Source organism: Chanodichthys erythropterus, chromosome 6, assembly GCF_024489055.1.
Source record: "Chanodichthys erythropterus isolate Z2021 chromosome 6, ASM2448905v1, whole genome shotgun sequence".
Lineage (NCBI taxonomy): Eukaryota > Metazoa > Chordata > Actinopteri > Cypriniformes > Xenocyprididae > Chanodichthys > Chanodichthys erythropterus.
Genome location: NC_090226.1, coordinates 4751275 through 4772903, shown reverse-complemented (window position 1 = coordinate 4772903; position 21629 = coordinate 4751275). Strand labels below are relative to the sequence as shown.

At 34.7% G+C, this 21629-nt stretch overlaps 1 protein-coding gene across 3 annotated transcripts in view; it reads left to right on the top strand.

Moving 5' to 3' along the window:
- The window catches only part of cdk18 (cyclin dependent kinase 18), a 74279-nt gene extending 52715 nt beyond the window's left edge, over window positions 1-21564 (top strand). For all 3 annotated transcript variants that reach the window (XM_067387132.1, XM_067387133.1, XM_067387134.1), the window contains 13 exons: window positions 51-176; window positions 2205-2261; window positions 5289-5403; window positions 6490-6584; window positions 6801-6863; window positions 7857-7980; window positions 8185-8305; window positions 10212-10309; window positions 11974-12079; window positions 12275-12317; window positions 17579-17669; window positions 17825-17902; window positions 18073-21564. In XM_067387132.1, coding sequence (XP_067243233.1) covers window positions 51-176; window positions 2205-2261; window positions 5289-5403; window positions 6490-6584; window positions 6801-6863; window positions 7857-7980; window positions 8185-8305; window positions 10212-10309; window positions 11974-12079; window positions 12275-12317; window positions 17579-17669; window positions 17825-17902; window positions 18073-18107 — 1152 coding nt within the window. In that variant the 3' untranslated portion in view covers window positions 18108-21564. The remainder of the gene's footprint in view (window positions 1-50; window positions 177-2204; window positions 2262-5288; window positions 5404-6489; window positions 6585-6800; window positions 6864-7856; window positions 7981-8184; window positions 8306-10211; window positions 10310-11973; window positions 12080-12274; window positions 12318-17578; window positions 17670-17824; window positions 17903-18072) is intronic.
- The last annotated feature ends 65 nt before the right edge of the window (window positions 21565-21629 follow it).

The following is a 21629-nucleotide window of genomic DNA, read 5'->3' as shown; positions in this document are numbered from 1 at the left end:
TGTGTGCAAGCTGAACGCTAATAGCTGACAGCTCTTTGATGTGTGTGCAGGATGTAACTAAGAGGATGTCTCTGCCCATGGATATTCGTCTCCCGCCAGAGTTTCTGAAGAAGTTACAGATGGAAAGCACTCCACCATGCAAACCTCTCAGTCGCATGTCCAGAAGAGCCTCACTGGTTAGTAACCAAACTAAACTCACACAGATAATTAGAAATCTAAAGGATATCTCATTGTCTAAGTTAATGCTACAGAGAAACCCAACCCTATCGATAAAATACAACTTATTTCTTTTAAAATAAAATATATATTCATGAAGATGTAATTATTTTCTTGGGACAAAATTGCTAGCAAAGTAAACCTGTCTACATACACAAAAATTCTGTTCCAAAACCATGAGAGCTTCCTACCTAGGCAACTTTTTTTGGCATCATAAACATGCAATAGTGCACAGAGGCCTAGGCTGCGTCTGAAATCACCCCCAATCCCCTTTAAATAGGGCATTATTTGAGGGAACAGCCATTTGTAGTGGTGTCCGAAACCATCGTGGACGTTATCGAGCTCACTCATTCAATGTCATAATGCACCGCAATAACTGACGTACACTTTATGTACTCAATGGCTTGGGAATACCCACAATGCACTGTGAGAGTCGCGTGCCGAATGAATTCCCGAAGATGGCGTCTGCAGCGGAATGATCCATGCAGCCATTTTCCAAAACACTGGTCCAATATAGGTACAGCGTAATGTCATACAGGTATAAATTCCTTTTTAATTTATTATTAAATTGTTTTATTAAGGTCTATATATGCTAGTTTCCAGTTCTAGATCAATCTTTTCAATACTAGTGGAGATGCCAGTTTGCAGAGTTTCAAATAACTATTAAACAGTAAGCACAAACTATGCAAAAGCGGTAGCCCTTTCGGCGCACTCAGTGTCCGAATTCACTCCTTCAAGTGGACTATATTAGTGAAGGGAATAGGTCTTCAGCAAATGTATGATGGATATTGCAATCCCAGAATGCATTGCAGCATGCATGTGGGAGGAGGGTAATGTCATATGATTACAAAACATCTTATTTAGTACTGAAAAAAAAAATGGGATTAAAGACACAATATGTAAGATTTTTGGATTAAAATATGCAAAAACCACTAGAACAGTGTTATATATTTTGTTGACTTGCGTACTTATATTACCCAAATATTTCCAAGAATGTTTTAATCCAGAGAAATAAGCTATTTTAACCAGGACACGGATTTCCGTATTTTGTAGAACCCATGGAAACACAAAAGATGCTTTAATATATTATGCGTTTTTTACATAATAAAAGCTCCATTGCTCTCGAGCCGTGTGCCGCATTCGTCTCTCATTAGCAATCACTCCAGCGGCTTTGTTCCACTCTGACGTCTTCCATCAAGCTACACCTTTGTTTAGAATAAGTGACCTCTAGTGGGATAAAATTACATATTGTGCCTTTAAAGAACCCGAATGTTGCACTCGATCCATGATTTCTACTGTCAAACCAGTTACTGCTTTCATACTGTACTATGAAAAGTGCTATACAAATAATGCTCAACCGGTTTGAGCACTTTCAAAGCATTGGCCTAGCATTTCCGTCTACATTTGTATACTTAGCATGCCTCTCCGCTAAAAAAACCCAAACGCTGATTTATAACACAACATTTGGCGCATTTACAGCGTTGCTGCAAGAACTGTTATAGCAAACATTATCGTAAATGTCTTCTACAGCCATTTTTCTTTCAGGTCAAGCACTATAAAATAATTCTGCATCTCCTTTCAGACAAAATGTATTGTTAAAAGTGATATACACAAATAAATCTTGATATACAACTTTCAGTGCCTTGGTCGCATGTGCATACTTGAACAGAATAAGTTTCTGGCCTAATTCATGTCCTTCAGCTACACACAGAAGGATCTTAGTGGTCAGTGACAGATTGTTTATTCCTACACAAGACCTGAAGCTCACAGGACCCTGTCCGCAAATGGCACACACTGCCTCAGAAGCCCTTCGCTCGCTCCACTCCACATTAAACAATACTGCAAACACTTACAGTTCTAGCTCTTTAATGTGCTTATTTACTTGTGTCGACATTCACACACAGTCTGATTCCAAGATATGGCTCACAATCAATTCATAAATGTTTTCCACCAACCTTTTGGTAACACAGTATTTCATTCTTTTCCAGTCGGACATTGGCTTCGGGAAATTGGAGACCTATGTGAAGTTGGGCAAATTAGGAGAGGTAAGATGTTTTCTCTTCCCTGGGTGAAGGCAAAAGACACTATAGGCAAAAATTAAGAACATAAAACGGCAATCTTCAAAATGAAGAATCAAATGTGTTCATTACAAGATTCCCTCCAGGCGATTACAGTGAATATGAGTCGCGTTGAACGTGGATTCTGATTTAATGGGCTTTTTTTGGCATGAAGACACATCAGTCTCTAATATGCTCAAAGCTGTACGGCGACTAGCCCGTCAATTTTCCATTAAGTGCAACAAAGCATGCACATTGCAAATTGTGAGAAATAATGTACTACATACAACCCTGAGGAATACCGTATCTAATGAATGTGAGAGGAAAAACCTGAAGTATTGGAAAAATACTGGACACGGACTGCAGTGAATTTGCTTCAATAAAGAAGCAAATAACAGTAAAGCGGGTTTCATATATTTGTATCAGCAGTTATAAACGTTTTCATTAATGTCTAAAGTTGCTTTCAGCTCTGTGAATATCTAGGCCTGGAAAAGTCATGGAAATTAATAAAATTGTATAAAGTCATGGAAATTCATGCGATTCGTGTGTTTTTTCTCGGCTCTAACATATTGAATCAGATAGAAATTGCTCTGTGAGTGAAATATCTAATATATTTAAAAAGCCTTTCTATTATACTGTATGCATATCAATTAAATTTGCAAGGACTATTATTATGTCTTCCTAAGTAAATGCTGAGATACAGTTCATGGAACTGCTCTAATAAGACCTAAGATCTACTTCTAGTCTTAAAGGGGTGGTTCATTGCAATTTTACTTTTTTAACTTTAGTTAGTGTGTAATGTTGCTGTTTGAGCATAAACAATGTCTACAAACTTATGACGCTCAAAGTTCAATGCATAGGGCATTCTTTTAAAGAATTGGCTGTTTAAGGAATACAACAAACGGCTGGTAGGGACTACAACGAGCTTCTTCCTGGGTTAGTGACATCACTAACCCTAAAATTTACATAAACCCCGCCCCCAAGAACATGCAACAAAGGGGTGAGGCCATGCTATTGCGATACAGAACTTAACAACTGCAATAGCATGTCATATATGCAAGATAACAACATGACAAGTTATTATAACCATAATTAAACTAAACTTTACCTGTTCTGTCTTCATGCAGCATATATTTTCTGGCTCTGTAGGATCTTACAACAGTTCCCACACGAGCGATTTATAGATTATCATGACAGAATATGCAATCAATAACTTTAAGTTAGTTAACTCCACATCAGCTACATAAATTAATCAACTAACCAATAAGAAGCATCCTGTTGCATTCTGCATGTTGTCACTTCTTCTTGAGTCTCTCCATCATTGTCCGACTCCGGTTTTAAAAGGCTGAACAGTTTCTGACATTTTCAGTGAGTCTTCGTGAGGTAATCGACGCTGTTAATGTGAGCTCTTGAAACTTTGAAAAATTCTCAACTTAAGCTTGTAGAAATTAAAACAAATAAATATCAGCGTTATAAAATTAAGTAAAACCTACTTAACCTTCTGATAATTATTAAGGTTGCAATTTTCACTGTTTTCCCATCTGTATCTTGTTAGGTTTAGTAACTTGCTGTTTTGTGACACCTAGAGATCATTTTATACTCAAAATGACATTTATAATCAAAAATGATCCAACAAATGCCACCGTTACACAATATTTACTGTATTATTTACTTAGATGTTCTAAGTAAAGCATAAACTTTAAAAGCACGACTTAATTCAGTGTTATATTGTTTGAGTAAAATGTACATGAATCAGAGTATTGCAAAGTAAACTTTAGCTAAGTTAAAAGGTACTTATTTTCTTTGTAACTTTTACTTAACTTAGTTAAGTAGATTTTACTTAAAGGGTTAGTTCACCCAAAAATGAAAATTCTGTCATTTATTACTCACCCTTGTCGTTCTACACCTTCGTTCATCTTCGGAACACAAATTAAGATATTTTAGTTGAAATCCAATGGATCTGTGAGGCCTCCATAGGGAGCAATGTCACTTCCTCTCTCAAGATCCATAAAGGTGCTAAAAACATATTTAAATCAGTTCATGTGAGTACAGTGGTTCAATATTAATATTATAAAGTGACGAGAATATTTTTGGAGCGCCAAAAAACAAAACAAAATAATGGCTTATTTAGTGATGGCCGATTTCAAAACACTGCTTCATGAAGATTCGGAGCACATTAAATCAGCGTATCGAATCATGATTCAGATCGCGTGTCAAACTGCCAACGGCTGAAATCACGTGACTTTGGCGCTCCGAACAGCAGATTCGATACACTGATTCATTTATGCTCCGATGCTTCCTGAAGCAGTGTTTTGAAATCGGCCATCACTAAATAAGTCGTTATTTAGTTTTTTTGGTGCACCAAAAATATTCTCGTCACTTTATCATATTAATATTGAACCACTGTACCCACATGAACCGATTTAAATATGTTTTTAGTACCTTTATGGATCTTGAGAGAGGAAGTGTCCATTGCTCCCTATGAAGGCCTCACAGAGCCATCAGATTTCAACTAAAATATCTTCATTTGTGTTCTGAAGATTAACAAAGGTCTTACGGGTGTGGAACGGCATGAGTGTAAGTAATAAATGACAGAATTTTCATTTTTGGGTTAACTAACCCTTTAATTCCATATGCAATCTGTGTGCAAAAACTTGCAAAACAAAAAGTCAATTTTACTTTTTTTTTTTTTGTATTTTATTCTACTATATATGTTATTGTTGACATCAACGATCATGTATCCAGTCAATTTCTACCATATATTAGCACATCAAAATTGAGACACCCGGAAACCAAATGTTCATAATTGGTCATATTATATGGTTTATGCAATTTATGGTCATAATAATGCATTATAATATTTGATTTCAAGGACATTTCTGTTTGCTTTTGTAAGTTGCATCATTTTGGTGATGTAAAGTAAAATCTGGGTCCTTAAGCAAAACCAGAACCACTGACCTATTCGCTTCAGTTTCCCAGAGGATTGACATTTTTTCCCTCTTGTCTATCACACAGGGCACATACGCGACGGTATTCAAGGGTCGCAGCAAACTCACAGAAAACCTGGTGGCTCTGAAAGAGATTCGGCTCGAGCACGAAGAGGGCGCCCCGTGCACGGCCATACGGGAAGGTAGCGTCCTCTCTCAAAGACACAACTATGATTTCAAGCTCCCCAGTTGTTCAAAAGCCAGATTGTCACGAAGAGTATACATTCTAAACTAGCAAGCCACAGGCGTCTTCTTCACCCAGCCTGAATCACTCCATCTAAATGAGATAGAGTACGTGAGCGGGGTTGCTAATGGAAGATGCTGATGTAAAGCAAGGCTGCCACCCAGTGGCTGCTGGACACATCGAATGCAGCTCACGCTATAGGGAACATGCATTCAGGCTCATAATTTAACACAATAGACAATATCAAGATGCATTGGATTACAAAACATGTCACTGGAGGTCAGGGTTGGGCAAAATTCAGCTTTGGGACTTCATTTAAGTATAAACTTTGTTTCAGGTCTAAGATAACTGCTTTTTTCTACTCAGGACAAATGTGTCAACTCATTCTCCATTTAATCTTTAATTGCTTTCCATTGCATAAAGAATTATGTAAATTAGAGCATTCTTACAAATTCATATAGTCACTAAGTAAAATAACAAATAATACATTAAAGATTATAAAAATTGTAAAAGGATATGCAACAAAGATATGTATTTTATTAGTGTATTCTATTTTATAAGTAATTTTAGTTCAATTAATGATGTGTGTGATATATACACAAACAAATTATATTATATATATATATATATATATATATATATATATATATATATATATATATATATATATATATATATATATATATATATATATTATATACACACATACATACATACATTCATATACATATATACACACACACACATACACACCAGTAAAACATTTAAATAGATTATTTTATTTACAATTAAAAAATAATATAATATATATTAATTACATGTTTCTGTGTATAGCAATTTCATTTTTTCAGTATGAATTATTACAAAGCAGCTCTTACATCAGATATCAGCTTTTCTTATTTGAATAAAAATTCTGCATCCTGTTTGGCTCGATTTAAATTCAGGAACTGGATTAGCATTTCAATTTAATTCTGAATGTTGCACAACCCTGCTGCAGGTTATTATTATAGTGGCTCAATGTCATATTCTTGTTGTGTTACAACAGTGTCACTGCTGAAGAACCTGAAACACGCCAACATCGTAACACTGCATGACATCATCCACACAGACCGGTGTCTCACCCTTGTCTTTGAGTATCTGGTAAGCCACATTGCACAGCTTTTCTTTTGAATGTTATCACAACAATAGCAGGCTTTAGGTGAGCTCTTATGCCATGATGCTTTGTGATATGGGGTGGGGTGGTATTTGAAGTACTTTCCTCTTTCTTTATTTATTTAAGCAAGTTAGCAACCCTAAAGAAAGACAGAAGCAGTCTGTTTTAATGCGTTTTGACGTCATAATCTACCGTCTTTGCAGGACAGTGACTTGAAGCAGTACCTCGACAACTGTGGAAACCTAATGAGCATGTACAATGTGAAGGTAACAGTTCTCCCACCATCAAAAAACAATTAAAAGTCAACAGAGCTGTTCCAAACCCTGTTTACATAGACAGCTACCTTCTAAGACAGCATCCTAACGCAAAATAGCACAAGAGAGATGTGCCTCACAATCGATTCTGACAGTCTGACAGGTTAGCATGTTGCTAAGATAACAACAAACAAGCAATTTGCCAATTATGAGCAAAACACTACCCAACAACATGATCAAAGCTAATCAGAAGATCTGTTTAAATGCAGAGTTATAATGAGCAGGATTTTGCACCAATGAGCTTTCACTGGGCGGGGCTACCAAACAGACCCAAAGAAGCAACAGAGATATTAACAAGATCTCATTAGTGATTTGTCTTTTTTATAGGGATGACTTTGATGGAAATTAGAGCTTTGGAAACCCATAATTGACTAATTAGTTTGTTTAAATGACTAATAAGTCAATTTATTAAAGAAAATTAAATATAAATGAAGTATAGATCTCTAGGTGACATTTTAAACACTGATTAACAGCATCTAATGATTTGGAAATAGCCCATATGTTTTATGATCATGAGGAATTTAAACTGAAAAATTAATAAATTATTAAAAACTACACTTACAGCAATAATAAACTTTTCTAATTTGATAGCTAATAGCTTTTTGCATGTCACTTTATCACGATGCGCCTGAATAAAATGCAGTGTCAGGCATAAAAATGCAAGTATTAAAATAAAATAAAAAGTATTTACACTAACTTCATCAATACGTGCCAGTATTTATTTAAAAATATAGTTGAATTTTCTCTTGACTTCTGAAAATTTTGTAATGCATTCTGGAATTGCATTATATGCAGTGGATACATGTGATGTTGCCTTCAAAAAAAATAAAATAAAAAATAGGTATCTTAGAAGGCAGCTGCCTACATTTTGGATGCAATTAAATGCTGTCTTTGTTGGTAGCTCAAGTTTTAGAAGAGCTAACATCGGCCTCTCTGTCCTTGTAGATATTTATGTTCCAGCTTCTTCGTGGTTTATCATATTGTCATAAGAGGAAGATTCTCCACCGGGACCTGAAGCCTCAGAATCTGCTCATTAATGACAAGGGAGAACTCAAACTGGCAGACTTTGGTGAGACTTTCTTACAAGGCCTAAATATTCACAGATGAGTTTACTTTGGTGTGCTGTACAAAGAATATCTAGCTTGTTTTTTTTAGCACATTACCCAGCAGCGGTCTCCCATGTGACTCCCATCTTGGCTCTTGGCTGGGATTCTGGGTTTCCCAGCAACGTTTGTTCATCGCCTTAACTATCCATCTTATCTTGCTTGTTAAGGTTTGGCCAGAGCAAAATCAGTCCCAACAAAAACCTATTCGAATGAGGTTGTGACCTTGTGGTATCGACCCCCTGATGTTCTACTGGGTTCCACGGAGTATTCCACACCGATAGACATGTGGTAAGATGTTTTCTCACATAAATCACTGCTAGAATACATTGATAGTAACACAACTGTGCATAACAGCACAGCATGGCATCGGCTAAAATGTGCTGCTATCATTATGAAAGCATGAAGCAATACTATTGATATTGTTCATACTCAATGCTCATAGACTAGAAAAAAGCAAAAATAGGCTATAATCTAAAACTAAGCATAAAAATATAGCCATTTCTATAGACCAGAATATCATATATACTGGAGGGCGGACTCTTTTGTGCTATGTCTTTTGCACACACATAGCAACCCCATAGCAACTTGCAAAACAAAGCACCACTCAAATTGTATTTAGCAAATGTGAAAACCTGGTTAAAATTTGTTAAATTTAACCATTTACATTAGGCAAACTTATCTATTTTAAGTATTTGCATCTACTTGATTTTATCTACTTGAATTACATTTAATCGGTTAAAAAAATATGCCTAGTTATGGAACAAGCAAGATTCAATTATTTAAAAAGTATGAGATTGGATTTATTGATGATAGATATATACTGTGTAAACCTGGTTATTGTGTTTTAAACGCATTCAATTTATTAGTACGTTTAAATAAATCTCATTCTTACTTGTTTTATATATGCATGACTGAAATATGCATCACGTGTAATGCAAATGGATGCATCAATCAATCAAGTTTGTATATTTTATGTATCAAATATGATACATAAAATATATAAATCTTTCTAAAGGGGGAAGCATATACCCCCAGACCCCCCTAGAGTACCTGACAACCATGCCAACTTTCACAAAATCATGTGGGAAACACTGCAATATAACATTTTATAATAAAAAAGATGGTTTTATTTGGTGTTACATATTAAATAAAATGTTGAAATTATATTTTAAAGATCAGAGTTCTCCTTTTAAAAATTACAGAGCCCAGTGGTTCTTGAACTCCGAAAAGTAATACAAATGTTAGAAGAATATTGATTCTACACAAGAAATTACGCAAATATTGCCGCAAATTTTGAGAAAAGCCGCTGCAAAATCAGTCATTTTAGGCTGCATAAATCAGAAAAAAGTCCCGCGAAATCCTGGAGGGACTGTATGTGTATTTTTTTTATATATATGTATTACACAAACTTTTATGTTAGATGAGATTAATCACGATTAATTGATTTGACAGCACTACTATTATTATGAAGTGTTTTACAGATGATAGCTGGACAATAATTGCTAGAACGTTTTTGCTTTTTCAGCACTCAAACACATTCAATTTCAGTCTATTTTATTTATCATCTCATGTCAAAAGAACTAAATGAATGGGTTCACAAAACCTTTTGTTTTGGGGGTGGGGGTGGGGGTGGGGGGGAATCCCATTTATTAAGTTGATGAAATAATACATCAAACTACCTTTTGATCATGCCAAAGAGCTCTTGACTGTTGCTCAGTCCTCCAGAAGAAACATTAAGTTAGAAAATTGAATTCTGTCTTTCCTGACACAACCTTTTAACGTCACATACGCACTCTGACACACACTCCTCGGGCAACCTTGGATAGCTGACACGGACTCGGACATAAATGCTTTTTTAAAGCTAATCCGTCCTGTTCGATAAAAATACCGTGTTGTTTAATCCTCAGGATTAGTCCAGTGGGCTAATCAATCCGAGCGTGACAGCAGCCACATGTGTCTTTCCCATATCTCCACCTCACAGCTTTCCCGAGACAACCCTCCAGTCAAGCAGACGTCAAACTGTGATAGGACAATATTCTCAGAGACGCCGTATCTAAAACATCTGTGACAGTCCTGATCCGATATATTCAAATGATGTCTGCGGGGTTCATTTAAAAGAATAACAGCACTGAAATTAAAAGAGATCTTATGATCAAAACACACAGTAAAATGATGGATGTCTCTGTATGACTAGGGGCGTGGGCTGTATCCTGTATGAAATGGCGACGGGGCGTCCTATGTTTCCCGGATCGACTGTCAAAGAGGAACTACACCTGGTATTTCGGCTCATGGGTAAGAGAGACATTTCATGTCATTTTAATTATGTATAGATTAAATTACACTGCTATATGGAAACATTTTGGTCTTTAAAAACCAAAAGGTGGCATTTAATAGTCATTTACGGCACTTAAAGGATTAGTTCACTTCTAAATTAAAATTTCCTGATATTTTACTCATCCACATGTCATCAAAGCTGTTCATGTCTTCCTTTCTTCAGCTGAAAAGAAATTAAGTTTGAGAAAAACATTCCAGGATTTTTTCTCCATATAGTGGACTTCACCAGGGTTCAACGGGTTGAAGGTCCAAATGTCAGTTTCAGTGCAGCTTCAAAGAGCTCTACATGATCCCAGACGAGGAATAAGGGTCTTATCTAGTGAAACGATTGGTCATTTTCTGAAAAAATTCAAATTGATATACTTTTTCGCCCTACCGCGGTACTTCCGTCTACGTCACAAGTGACCTTTCCAAGGTGATTACATAATGTGTGGTCATCACAGAGCAAGTGCAAGATGAGCATTTGTGGTTAAAAATTATATAAATTATTTTTTTTAGAAAATGACGGATCATTTCTCTAGATAAGACCCTTATTCCTCATCTGGGATCATGTAGAGGCCTTTGAAGCTGCATTGAAACTGCAATTCGGACCTTCAACCCGTTGTCCACTATATGGAGAAAAATCCTGGAATGTTTTCCTCAAAACCCTTCATTTCTTTTCAACTGGAGAAAGAAAGACATGAACATCTTGGATGACATGGGGGTGAGTAAATTATCAGGACATTTTAATTCTGAAGCATAAAAATATAGTCATATTTAGAGACTAGAATATCATATACACTGGAAGGTGGCCTTTTTTGACATCACAGCAAGCACATAGCAACACCCTAGCAACAGGCCAAAAAACTACAGTGAATAATTAAAAATAAATATTATAAATAAAATTTTGAACAGTAGTGTACTTAATTAACATTAGATGAGTTTTCAATAATTTAAAAACAACCCAAGTTGGGTTAAATATGGACAAACCCAGCATTTGGGTTGTTTTGACCCAGCAGTTTTCTTTAACTCAACTACTGTTTAAAAATTACTATATTGGTCACTTAAAAAGAACCCAAAATAGGTTGGAAATTAAAAATTAGACAATTATAAGAGGCAACAGTAATAAGCAAAAGGTGAACATTTAGTAATATACAATTAAATGTGTATTATTTAATTATTATTTATTAAACATTAATAAATGTTAATTTCTGACCTATTTTGGGTTCATTTTAACCAAGCAATACAGTCATTTTTAAACAATAGTTGAGTTAAATAAAACAATCCAGCAGCTTGGCCAAACATTTAACCCAACTGCTGGGTTTGTCCATTTTTAACCCAGCATTTTTTTAGTGTGTACTAAGTGACTTCCTGGCCAGCTTTGTCAGATTCAGCGATTTACATGTTAGCACTCGTTCCAGCAACCTTGTAAACAAGACATCTTGTGCACTTTGATTCCAGCCAACCAGATCATAGCTTGCCAGAGGATCAAAATATCTCCAATTTGTTTATGCAATATGCATGAGGCGGTCAGTGAACAGACTGCGGGAGGTCTATAGGTGCTTGTCTGCAACTGAATGGAGGTCTAATTATCTCACTGTAGGACACATACTAAAAAACTTCAACTTGTTTTTCATAACCAGGCACCCCAACTGAGGAAACCTGGCCTGGAATCACAGCTAATGAGGAATTCAAATCCTACCTGTTTCCTCAGTACCGAGCACAAGCGCTCATTAATCATGTGCCCAGGTACCACAGAAACACAGCAGAATGACTTCAATGCAACAGGACTAGCTTTTGGCTCCTTTAAATGAAATGTGCAAACAAAAACACACCTGTATCTATCTATAAACAACAATAGGGGATTTTTGGAGACTTTGCATGCTATGAATTATAGCTGTTGAATATTGTAATATACAAGCTTTTTTTTCTTCTTCATTCAAGGCTTGACACAGAGGGGATAGACCTTCTTTCGGCTCTATTGCTGGTGAGTGAATTAATCTGAAACATAATGTGGCTTATTCTAATTTGAGCTACTGTAAAAAACATGCTTTATGCAAGTATGCAAGCACAAGGCTTGGCCCATGCGTCGCAAGAAGTGTGTGGCTTCAAGCATACTCTGTACTGAATAGAGTTACCACTAAATGTTTGTGCAATAAACCAAATAGGATACTGTTCAGGTAACTAACATCAAAAGCTATCTTGCATATCGTTTATGTACTTATATAGAGTATATCTCCACTGAAAACACAGATTTTATGTGTGTACACGTCTTTCCTTTTCTTGGAATGTTGAGGAGGAGCCAATAAAATCTAAGAGACAATAGATTTACGCAATGAAGATTTGCCAGTCTACGTCAGATGTCAGAAACAACAGCCTTGCAGAGATACACTGAAAGTAGTCTAAAAACACACAGATACCTATGGAAACTTATTTCTGCCACTATATAAAAAAATAAAAAAGGTAATTGCGACTTTTTATCTTTGTCTTTTATCTTTATCGACTTTTTTGCATCTCACAATTCATACGAAAGATGATATATAGCATCATGGCAGTATTGTTGACATCACAACACAGATAAAACAGGAATATTACTGCCTATTTTGACAAAAATGTGCAAGGAAATCACTACCGACACATCTGATTAATTTACTGTTAAAACACTACTGTCCAAGAATCATGATTATTAACAGATGATAACAATAAAGCTGGGCACGCAACTTTAAATACAGGCAAGTGTCATGCTGATAAATGCCAATCTCCGAATGGCACCCAACAACACCATTACAGCCACATGAATTACGTCACTACAACACTTAATTTACGACATTTCAATTGAGAAACACTAACATTTTAAGCCTGAAAAATAAATGTGACCATTCTGATAACAAAACAACTGTGCATAAATATCGTGGCATTGCTATTAATAATAACAACAATAACAGAAATAATAATATTTTGGTAACACTTTACAATAAGGTCTTATTTGTTACTGTATTAACTAACATGAACTAACAATGAGCAATACAGTTGTTCAATGTTTGTTCATGTCAGTTCAGAGTGCATTAACTAATGTTAACATATACAACTTTGTTTTAAAAGGGTTAGTTCACACAAAAATGAAATTTCTGTCATTAATTATTTACCCTCAGGTTGTTCCAAACCCGTAAGACTTTAGTTCATCTTTGGAAACATAATATTTTTGATAAAATCCAAGAGTTTTTTTTTTTATCCTCAATAGAAAGCAACGAAATTACCAAAAAGATAAACTACTTTAAACTATTAAATCAATTAAAATACTATTGTTATTACTATTAATAAATAATAAATTTTAATTTTAAATTATTCTGATTGCAAAAAGATAAACTACTTTAAACTATTAAATCAATTAAAATACTATTGTTATTACTATTAATAAATAATACATTTTAATTTTAAATTATTCTGATTGCAAAACAACTGTGCATATATATGCACAGTTGTTTTGCAATCAGAATAATTTAAAATTCAAATTTTTAACAGCAAAAATTCCAAGTATTCAAATAGTCCAATCATAATGTATCGTCAAAACTGAGAAATAAAATAATTTTAAAAAATCAGGTAAAGTAAACAAAAAAGAAAAAAAAAGAAAAAAAAAAGAACTAAAATTATATTTACTAATCATTTCAATTCAATCCATCATAATTAGTTTAAAATTATAATTAATTTTTCCGCACCGATAGCCTTGTGGGCAGCACGCCAACATATAACCTTTCCCGATCCCGTGTCCCTCTCTCACTTCGCTTCCCGTCTACTTACTGTCCTATCATAATAAATGCAAAAACGGCAAAAAATAAATCTTTAAAAACACACATACACATATGTATTATTATTATTATTATTAATAATAATTTAAAATCTGAATCAGACAAAAAAATAAAAAATAAATACTGGTTAACCTCTAGCATGAAAACAGACTTTTATGTGTGAGATTTCTAACAAGCACATGTGCAGAAGCCAGTGAGGTGCTGTTTAATGCCATGGACCTGCAACTGTCTTCAGCTCCCACAAATCCCCGGGTGAAAAAAAAAGGCCCTTGTTAAGAGTTTCGCTGCTGAGACGGAGTGAGCTCAGAAGCTAATTATGGTGTCAACTTCCCCTCTCTGCCTGCTCTCCTCCAGGTCCAATTAGTCTGATACAGGCAGGGGTGTCAGGCGCGGAGCATTATAGCGTTATCAAAACACAGGTAAACAAACGCAGGCTGACACCTCGTCTCTTCACTCAGGTACAGGCAAGAGTAAGGACCTTTCAGAGGAATACTGTTCAAGATTATGTAGGGGGAACGACTGAACAAAGAGGGGTGTGACAGGCTAAAGACTCTTTCAGAGACTCAATGCTGATCACAGTGTTTTGGTTGGAGTATACGTTGCATACAGTAATGCATATTGGGGACAAAAAAATACGTTGAGTATACGTTGCATATAGCTATTCATTTGGGGACAAAAAAAGGCAGAAAATGAATCTCAAAGATGTTCTTTTGGGAAAAAGCAACTAAATATATCTTTATATTAGGGCTGTCAATTTAACATATTAATTTAATTAGTTATGGAGGAAAATAATGCTTTAAAATTAACAATGCATTTAACAGACATACGTAGTTCATCTTACATTTCATAAAGTTGATTGGTGACGACCATGAAGAAGGGCAACAGCTCACTGCAAGATGTAGCCTATAGAATGCAGTTAGAATACGCTTAAAATTCACGATCTCAGGGCAAAAATGCCCCGTATGAGTTGTCTCATATTTATATCATAATATTATGGAAGCTTGTTTCTGCCACTAAATAATAAAAAAAAAAAAAGGTAACTGTGACTTCTCACAATTCTGACTTTTTTTTCCTCATAATTGCGAGATTTAAATTCACATTTGTGAGTTATAAAGTCAGAATTACAAGATATAAAGTCGCAATCCTGACTTGTGACTTTTTTCTTGCAATTGTGAGTTATGTAATTCTGACTTTTTTTCTCAGAACTGCATGATATAAACTTGCAATTACATCTTTTAAAGTCAGCATTTTGAGATATAAGCTTGCAATTCTGACATTTGTACTTTATAACATGCAATTGTGAGTTATAAAGTCAGAATTGCGAAGTTCTGCGAAAAAACAATATTTCCCCTCACAATTGGACATTATAACATGCAATTGCAAGTTTATATTTTGCAATTCTGAGACAAAAAGTCACAATTGTGAGATAAAAAGTTGCAATTACCTTTTTTATTTTTTATTTCATGGCAGAAACAAGTTTCCATATAATATAGTTGTAGTTTATGTGTAATAAATTCTAATTCTAATGTTTGTTGTTTTTTTGTTTTTGTTTTTTCTAAACCTTTTTGTATTATGTATTTGATGCTTTTCTCATTTAACACAATAATGACTTTAAATGTTCTTTTGGGGGTAATTTCCCAGGCATATTTGATGTGAGATTAATTTGCGATTGATTAATCGCCACATTGTGTAATTAATTGGATAAAAAATGTAATCACTTGACAGCCCTAGATTATACATGTCTAAAAAAAGTTAGGAATAAGATTCATCTTTCAGTGTGTTTGCTGGTCCTGGTCAGACAGACTGTCTTTTTGCTGGTTTTAGAGGGGTTTTGGCCACTTTTTAGCTAGTCAGGCAGGAAAGCCAGCATAAAGCAACTAAAAATATTATAATTAGCTTAATTTACGAACATTAGAAGTCAATATACTGTAAAGTCTCCAGTATGACAGCTAGGTAATTGTGTTTACAAATGTGCCTAATAATGTCCTAAAAGGACATTTTGCAAGCATAAAACAGAAGTAGGGTTAGTCTATAATAGTTATGATTAGTTTAATTTAACAACAATGGACTTAATGGGAGGTCCTCACAAGCAGGTTTAGATTGTGTTCATTTGTATTTCAGTAGAATAGGCTGTATTTGTATAAACGTGAATGCGTTTCTCTCTTTCTCTGTGCGTTCTGATGGCACACGCAGCTTGAGTGCGCACTGACCTGTCATTATGATGAAAGACCACAGAGCGCGCGATTCGTTAATGGTGACAGCGGCCTTAATGAGTCCGAACCGTGCACCTGTTTCTCATCAAACCCCGCTGACTGATCGCACTGTCAGCCTCACACAATGCGCTCTGAACGCTCTGCTCACTTTAAACAATGCCAAACTTCGCTGGAGACAATTTTATAACTTTGTGTTGGATGACAGTCGGATGATGGGTGCTTCATTATTTAAAACTACTTTATAGCTCAGGGATCAACAAGTCAGGGGAGCTGTGCTCAGATCAAGTCATTAGTGAAGAGCGCACATGACAGAAAAGATCAGAGGAAGTGTAACTTGTGCTCTAGTGCACGAAACAGTGAAAGAACCACTATGCATGTTCAAAATTCGAGTTCTGTGATTTTTTTTGTGCATCTACTGCACTTTGAAAAATTGATCAAATTAACTGTTAATTTTTCAAAAAATTAAATTGAAAAATATACTATAAAATGTATATTACTATATTTATATATAAATGTATATATTCTAATAACATACACATATACATACATATATATTAAATAATCATGATATATTGTTAATTATAAAATGAAATATGAAATTATATTAATAAACATTAAATGTATGCATTTATGTTAAATACTAATATAATTTTATTTATAACATATATATAATAAAGACAATATAATATATGGCTTATGATCATTATAGATCAACATGTTATGTGTATATTTTATATATATATATATATATATATATATATATATATATATATATATATATATATATATATATATATATATATTAAAATTAGAAAGTAATATATGGTTAATTATGATCATGCCAAATTTAAACAAACTGCTATATTAATAAACATATTCAACTTATGTATGTGTTATTTTTATTTTTAATTTATATATAAAATTTGGTTTATTATGGTCATTATAAATTGAAAAACTTTAAAATGTTATATTAATAAACATATTCAGTTTATATATTTATGTATTTACATTATATAATTATTTATATAAATAGTGTATATATATATATATATATATATATATATATATATATATATATATATAGAGTTTTTGGGGGGAATTTTGGGCCATTTTAACCTCAATATTTAGCTAGATCAGAAGCATATATACTCAGCACAAAGATACAATATTCCAATTAAAAACCCCTAACTCTACATTTTCCCCCTATTTTTGGTTTTGTTCCCATTCAGTACGACACAAAGTGTAGGATTTCAGCCGAGTTATCTCTGACACACTCTTACTTCCAGACTCTGGGCGAGAACATCCACTCCATACCTGACAGTGAGTTCATCCCAATATTTACATCACTTCTAGAGAGTCTGCTTATATAACATCATCTCAGCAAGAGCTTTATAATCTGTCTTTTACCTTGGCAAAACAACAAACAACAATACATTGGCTTTGATCATCACCTGCTTGTTTTCCACCCTCTCTAGCCTCATCTGTGTTTTCACTGAGGGAGATCCAGCTACAGAAAGATCCGGGACACAGGAGTTCAGTATTCCAGCCTCCGGGTATTCAATACCATTATTTTGACATCACTATTTGCAGAGCACAACTTGATCATGTTTAGCCATGCATAAGGCACATTAATCCCATCTGTAAACCTGTACGATTTAATCGTGTGATAATGTATGCTTACCTGCAAAACTTTCTAACAATGGGTCATTTTCTCCAAATCCAGGTCGAGGCAAGAACCGCAGACAAAGCATATTCTGAGGAAAAGAATCAAAGTGGTGCATGAAGAGATCAGCAGAACAAAATCATTATGAAGAAAAAAGCATCCAAAACATGCATGCATGCATCCATTCATATACACACCAATTCATTACAGTCTGGACCTCAGAAAACAGACTGAATTGATGTATAACATTAGCTGGTTAAAAGTGCAACCAAAACTCAATCAAATCTCAGTCTCTTTCAAACCTAAAAACCATGCTGATCTTGAAGCTCGGAGCTAGGATGCTCTATGTTAAGGCATTTAAAGTGTGTCTAGACTCTTCTCTGTCTGGAGATGTAGATCTGAACACCTGAAAGTACTACTAGATTTAGAATTTTTATTAGTGTGTTACACATGGTAGATTCATATCCTACTTTTCCCATTGAGTGAAATTTTCTTCATTTCAGTTTGAGGTTTGACTTGTTTTGCCATACGTGTTTGATGAGTCACGGCACATATTACGGTTTTTTTCGCAAACATTCATTGAATATTATGATATTTCGAAGTGTTGATTTTGAAGCATTAACCATGCAAACTGTCATAAATATTTGAGCCATTGAATAGAGAAATTACTTGAATTATATCATTGATACCATTGAACTTCAGCTATTAAAGGTGCTGTAAGCGATTTCACCTGTTTTGCAAGCATACCAAGGATGATAATTATAACGATAAAGATCTAAAATTATTCTAAAAATCATTCTAAATATAAAAGAATAGCAGAATCCACATCACAACTACAACGGCACAGAGAAACAATATCATTGGAATCACTTTCAGAACGATTTTCCAGCTGATGAACAATAAAAACATTGACAGCTAATCAGAATCCTTCCTGTTTTAAAGAACACGAGCATTTAAAGCGTCAGACAACAAAACTGCAGCACCCAAGCACTGAAGGTGCGATGGCACCTATTGTATCCATTGGCATTCTTATTATTATTCTTTTTCTTCTTTGCTTGAGTCTATGGCAGCCCATAGAACCGCTTGTGGGAAAATTTGGCACACTGATAGAGGACAGTCCCAACATTAACTACAGCAAATTCGGCGTCTCTAGATCAAGCTCTCCAACGCCACGACTTATTCACGTAAACATAAGTGAAACTTTGGACAACTTTTGAACCATAAGGGTTAGAAAAAAAATCTTTATCCTCCGATTCCTTGACTCAATACGATTCGAATGCACCCTATGCACCCTAGTAAAAATGACTTTTTGGACAGCATGCCGAGTCGTATGATATCCAATTTTAACATATTGGCCATTTTGGCCATTGGCCATTATGCATTTTGTAGCAAAATGCTGTATTTTTTTTTACGCATAAGCGTATCATTACGATACTCGGTATGGGTAATCAGCACAATGCCCTGAAGGAGCATGAGAATTTGAGACAGTGCCACCTAGTGCTGAAATCAAATATATTCATATGCTCATAACTTTTGATGTAGTTGACTAACCCTGCGTTCCATTCGGAAGGGCTCATCCCTATGCCCCAATCCCTTCAAAGGGTTTACCCTCCGGAGTGAGAGCTTCGAAGGTATGAAGGGTGTAGGGGTCAAAAAATATATTTTTTTGGAACGCACTTCTGTGTCATCTTAACGAGACAATCAAGGAGGAGTAGATTGTGCAAGCTGCGCCTTTTAACGTTAGTTTATATATTTATTTATTTATTTTTGGTTTATCGCACCATATTTTATATTGTATCTATGTATTTGAAACATTTGAATGGACTGATAAAGGGAGCTGTAAAGTATTTTTGTTGAAGTACAATGCCATTTTGACCATAATAATGTACTAAATCTAACTCGTATAAATATTACAGTAGTATCGGAAAATACTATACATACATTTATAGTTAAAATCAAACTCCGAGCTTTCTGTATCCATTCTGTGATGTTAAACAACTTCCCTTTACAAAGGATCCTGGTGTCCATCAGTTGCACCCTTCGAAATCCTTCATTCCGAAGGGCCCTTTGAAGTGGCCAGTTTTGAGCACTTTGGAACTACCCTTCAATATGGCGGCCATGACTGTTTTCACTCCGAAGTGCCCTTCGGAGGGCTATATATCCCATTTATTTCTCATCTCCTTAGATTCTTGAATCCTTGCAGAATCCAACGATACCTAACATGCTAGGTTTTGCTTTATGGTTAGTGCAACGTTGCGATTAAACGTCAAAGCAATGTTCAGGAATATCTTCGAAACCGTTAGTCCAATCGAGATGAAACTACCACCATTGGAAATTCGGAAATGTAGGTTGTCCTTTATCGGAAATAAAGCCAAAATGACAAAAAAATTATAGTAAGTGACAAAAAAATGCAATCAGAGTCGTGCATGGGTCATTTTTATGTACTCATACATATACATGTCTATAACCCCTAAGCGAAATTAGATATTTTCACCAAATTTGACACTTATTTATGGGCACACTCTGAGGACACATAAAAAAAGTGGTGGGTGGTGCTATAACTGAACAAAATATTAAATTGCCACTAACTACAATAAAGTATATAAAATAAAATGCTATACTTTACTGATGATTTTACTTCTTGCTTGCTTCTTTGTGCAAGATTTATCAATATAGTTATCTTTCTTGGTGTGAACAGGCCTTTAGACTGCCTGTTTCCAATTGGCTAAAAAAATAGCTGTGGTACACCAAAAGAAAAATCGCTTACAGCATCTTTAACTAGTTACTAATTTATGAAACCATCAAAAGGTGCCTTTTGCAGACCATAAGAGACGATGGGGTCTAATTTTACGCCTTTCGAAAAACCATCTACTTCAATCTTCTCAAGGATCTCGTACCTTTCAAGTAATTGCACATGCAGATATTAGTTTTGCCATTTAAGCTAATTGCTACTCCGTATTTGCACATGGCATGCAAGTGTCCTGGAATTGAAACTTAATGTTGTTCACCTTTTCCTACTGTATCTTGTAGTTTTTTTTTTGTTTTTTTTAAATGAGCGCACTATGACTCTTTATTGTAAATGGCACTGAGCACATGCTAATTTTGAAGTGGACAGAAATGAAAAGCTTGATCATTTAAACCAGGGCCACCAGGGAACAGAAATATTGACTGACAAAGAAGAAATTCTATAAAATATAATGACTTATTGAGATTTAGTTTAACATTACCGCAACAGCGGCACTAATTTATGTGTTTTGTGGTAAATGAAAATATTTTAAATACTCTATTGAAAAGAATTAATATATAAATATATGTATTTTGACAAGTGTTTTCTTTATTCTCAGTGAAAGGAAAAAAAAAAACAATGGTATTAAATGATCTTAGATGATGTCTAAATGTTTTATAAAAGATTTAGATTTTTGTATGAAATGTGATATTAAATATTTTGTGTGATTTGTCTATTCTATTAAGATATTCTGAAGCTGAATGTATTGTGACTGCGAAAATGCCAAAAGTAATTAAATAAAAAACTAAATAAATTATGAAGCTGAACCATGGAGATGTTACTCTCTCGTCTCAAATAGTCTTACTGTCTTTCATGGTCCTGTTTGTCATTA